The sequence below is a fragment of the Armigeres subalbatus genome, chromosome 3 (assembly GCF_024139115.2).
Source record: "Armigeres subalbatus isolate Guangzhou_Male chromosome 3, GZ_Asu_2, whole genome shotgun sequence".
Taxonomy (NCBI): Eukaryota; Metazoa; Arthropoda; class Insecta; order Diptera; family Culicidae; genus Armigeres; species Armigeres subalbatus.
The window spans coordinates 227,987,712-227,992,474 of record NC_085141.1 but is presented as its reverse complement, the minus strand read 5'-3'; the positions used below and the strand labels follow the sequence as shown (position 1 = coordinate 227,992,474).

General features: G+C 26.7%; 1 protein-coding gene across 1 annotated transcript; it reads left to right on the top strand.

Annotated features, from left to right (window-relative positions):
* Window positions 1–3,271: 3,271 nt before the first annotated feature.
* Window positions 3,272–4,138, top strand: LOC134220572 (general odorant-binding protein 56d-like). The gene is made up of 2 exons (XM_062699667.1): window positions 3,272–3,592; window positions 3,657–4,138. The coding sequence occupies exons 1-2, from the start codon at window positions 3,542–3,544 to the stop codon at window positions 4,002–4,004; spliced, it is 399 nt and encodes a 132-aa protein (XP_062555651.1). The 5' UTR covers window positions 3,272–3,541; the 3' UTR covers window positions 4,005–4,138.
* Window positions 4,139–4,763: the final 625 nt, after the last annotated feature.

Here is a 4,763-nt window from a genome sequence, read left to right as displayed (position 1 = left end):
ACGAATCGAGATTAAAAAAATCAACAACGGGAAATCTAAAAATAAGAAAAAGATGTTTAAGAAAATTACGAATTCAAAAGCTATGACTAGAAATAATTTCCAAAAAATAACAAATCAAGAACTTTGAAATTTAAAAAAAACTTAAAATCCAAGAATTTAAGCAGAAAAATTGAGAAATTGAAAAACTGAAAAATTGAAAAATTGAAAAAAATTGAAAAATTGAAAAATTGAGGAAAACAAAAAATTAAAAAATTGAAAAATTAAAAAATTGAAAAATTGAAAAATTTTAAAATTGAAAATATGAAAAATTGAAAATTTGAAAATTTGAAAAATTGCAAAATTGAACAATTGAAAAATTGAACAATTGAAAAATTGAACAATTGAAAAATTGAAAATTTGAAAAATTGAAAAATTGAAAAATTGAAAAATTGAAAAATTGAAAAATTGAAAAATTGAAAAATTGAAAAATTAAAAAATTGAAAAATTAAAAAATTGAAAAATTGAAAAATTGAAAAATTGGAGTAATTCTAAAATTGTAAGTAAAAATTGAAAAAATGAAAAATAAAAAATTTAAAAATATTTTGAAAAATTGAAAAATTGAAAAATTGAAAAATAGAAAAATTGAAAAATTGAAAGATTGAAAAATTAAAAAATTGAAAAATCGAAAAATTTAAAAATTTAAAATAGAAAAATTCAAAATATAAAAATTGAAAATTGAAAAATTGAAAAATTGAAAAATTAAAAAATTGAAAAATTAAAAAAAAAGTAAAATTGAAAAATTGAAAAATTAAAAAATTAAAAAATTGAAAAATTGAAAAATTGAAAAATTGAAAAATTGAAAAATTGAAAAATTGAAAAATTGAAAAATTGAAAAATTGAAAAATTGAAAAATTGAAAAATTGAAAAATTGAGAAATTGAGAAATTGAAAAATTGAAAAATTGAAAAATTGAGAAATTGAAAAATTGAGAAATTGAAAAATTGAAAAATTGAAAAATTGAAAAATTGAAAAATTGAAAAATTGAAAAATTGAAAAATTGAAAAATTGAAAAATTGAAAAATTGAAAAATTGAAAAATTGAAAAATTGAAAAATTGAAAAATTGAAAAATTGAAAAATTGAGAAATTGAGAAATTGAGAAATTGAAAAATTGAGAAATTGAAAAATTGAAAAATTGAAAAATTGAAAAATTGAAAAATTGAAAAATTGAAAAATTGAAAAATTGAAAAATTGAAAAATTGAAAAATTAAAAAATTGAAAACTTAAAAAATTGAAAAATTGAAAAATCGAAAATTGAAAATTGAAAAATTGTAAAATTGAAAAATTGAAATATTGAAAATTGAAAAATTGAGAAATGGAGAAATTGAAAATTAAAAAATTAAAAAATTTAATAATTGAAAAATTGAAAAATTTCAGAATTGAAAAATTGAAAAATTTAAAAATTGAAAAATTGAAAAATTGAAAAATTGAAAAATTGAAAAATTGAAAAATTGAAAAATTGAAAAATTGAAAAATTGAAAAATAGAAAAATTGAAAAATTGAAAAATTGAAAAATTGAAAAATTGAAAAATTGAAAAATTGAAAAATTGAAAAATTGAAAAATTGAAAAATTGAAAAATTGAAAAATTGAAAAATTGAAAAATTGAAAAATTGAAAAATTGAAAAATTGAAAAATTTAAAAATTTGATATTTTAAAATTTTAAAATTTAAAATTTAAGGATTTAAATATTTTTTAATTTAAAAGTTTTTAAATTTTTAGATTTTTGAATTTTTAAAATTTTTGAATTTGAAATTTTGAAATTTTTAATTTTTTAATTTTTCTATTTCTAAATTTTGAAAATTTTAAAAAATTTTAATTTTAAAATTTTCTAATTTTTAAATTTTTCTGTTTAAAAACTTCGAAATTTTCATAATTAATTTTTTTTTTTAATTTTAAAATTTTAAAATTTACCTTTTTTTTCTTCTATATTTTTTAAATGAAAATGAGTTTACTTTGCGAACAACGAACACGAACAACTGGACCAATTTTCAAGATTTCCTCATTGTTCGATTCGCCTATATAGAGTAGAGTGGGGCAAAAGTATGCACTTAGTTTTCAATCGATCATGTGGCCCTTATGAAGCAAGCTTCTGTATATCAAATCAATGTCGATGATTCATATTCAACCCAGCGGAAAAAAATATTGAGAGTGTTGATGTTCGTTTTAGTAGAACCCTTTTTGCAAGACACGTCAAAAACACACTCTTACCCCATCGGTGGGGTAAGAGCGCGCATCGGGAGGGCTTAGAGTACGCATTTATTCAATCATGTGCTTTAAGTATATATTAAAACAAATAAGAATTAATAACATTTAATGGATGTTTAATGAAAGTAAGGAATGTTTAAAGATAACGTAACTCTTAAAGGGGGTCCATGAAATGGGATCTTTCATATCAAAAACCATTGTTTTTTTTTGACGTAGGACTTACGTCTCTCTTTACTATACCGGGTGTCATTCCAAAATATTCAAATCGACCGCGTTGAAAGATTTTAAACGTTAATATCGTTCGTCTCAATGGACGAATTTCTGCGGTAAGCCCCTCAATCAACAGATTTCAAGTATGCCTTTCATGTCCATGCTTGATAAGACCCGAAAAATATGTTTCAATAGGCATGAAACTGTTTTCAATGAAAAACATTGAGATCAAGGGAACCTATAAATATGGGTACCGTATAATTCTTGCATCATTCCATTACCACGTTCTTATTGGTGCAGACATCAGCGAATGAGCAGCCGCTGGGTCTGCCGAGAAGCCATAAAATAGCGTAACGCGATTTTTTCCTTTCATTCTGACCGGGACAAGCGAAGCAACCGCATCATCGATTGAACAGCACTCACACCTTTTAGCAGGGAATGAAGTCTGCACCGACCGCTTTTTCGGCTCGACACCATCGAAGCCACCATCATCAGGGGTCCACTATTGGGCATTTTACCCTACTTATATATTTGAACATTTGAAAATTAATAAATTCTAAAAAATTATTTGCAATATTATGAATTCAAAAATGAAAAACCTCAATATCCTAAATATCTAAATAAATCTAAAAAACTTTAAGATTAAAAATTCAAAAATTTGAAAACATAAAATATTTTAAAGAATTTAAAACCAAAAAATCAAAATGTTCAATATGTTTCGAAGTATATAAAAAAGATATTAAAACTAAATAATGTGTAGTCTACTGACCCAACGTGTTTATGTCTGACATTTATTTGACATCATATTATACACAGAATCCAGGAGTATATCTAACTTATTAATTAGGTAAAGCTCTTCCAGTTGATCCGTTTATTCATTGTGATATGAATCCCAGTGCAATATATTCCAATTGATGCAATTTGATTTCTTTGCTCATACCTCCATGGTTGCAAATGCAAGTGATTGCAGCCCTTATAATAATGTAAATGAGTTCTAAACAATTGCATTTATGACTGGTATAAAAGTGCTACCCAGAAAATGATTTTCGTCATTCAACTTTCAGCGTTCCATCGTTTGAAAATCACGAAATGAAGTTCTTCGTTGCATTGTTTTCGCTTGCCCTGCTTGTTGGGAGCATGGTTTGTTGAGAAAATTTACAAAGGCAACATACCAACAAATCGATTATTTCTGATCACGTTTTAGGCCGTCACCGAAGAAGAAAAGGAAGCTGGACGGCAGCTGGCCGGAAAGTGTATGCAACAGACGGGAACCTCGGAAGAATCTGTCAAGCGTCTCCGCAGCGGCGATACCTCCGATGCCGATGACAACACCAAGTGTTTCGTCCAGTGCTTCTTCCAGGGTGCCGGAATCGTCGATGGCGAGGGAAACATGCAGGAGGCGTTCGTGACCGAGAAGCTGGCCAATGAGTATGACCGTGCCAAGGCCGAAGAAGTGGTTCAAAGGTGCAGAAACAACGCCGGAGCGAACCCTTGCGAACGGTCGTTCACACTGTTGCAGTGCTACGTCGCTAACCGTGCTAGTTTGATGTAAAGATTTCATCCTGGAAATAACGAACCATTTTCGAAAAACCTGATGACGGAAAAAAAAATACTGCAAATGATAAAATCTAAACCTGTTCTTTCCAAACGAAAGGCCTATAATGAATAAATTTTGAAATATTTCGATATGCCACTATACCATTTTGACTCAAATTCTGAACATGACTCATAATCCGAACACTCGCTTTTAAATTACCATTTTGGCTTTACTTTTGTAATTTTCTCCATAGGAACTTGAATTCTTCTGTAATCTTGATCCTCAGTACGGAAAACCGACGAAAACTTTAGTTTTAGGATGCTAAAACACCAGTGTTCGGAATATGAGTCATATAAGTCATGGGATTTGAGTTAAAACGGTACACACTATAAGATTTTAATTTGAAACAATAATCCAATGTAATGCCCTTAAGGTTAGTGTTATACTATTGAATTCCGTAAAACTTTTAAAATGGCCTTTTCTGATCATAAATCTAATTATTTAATAAACAGTATCTTGATGTCAAAGTTCCTGAATCTAAATACCACAATGTATGGTGTTTCATATCCAGATTCCAATAAATAAGCTCAAAGATATTGTTTAATTACTAGTTTTTAAATAATTCATCTTATATTTGTTTCCCAAGAGCCGCGTTGTTTGTAATAGGTACACTTTAAAATTCAAAATAAAAGATGCATCATGTTCTTAAACTAAGCTTGAGCTAATTTAAGGACGTAGAATGTATAGTAAATTTGTCACTTTTTTTATGAACCC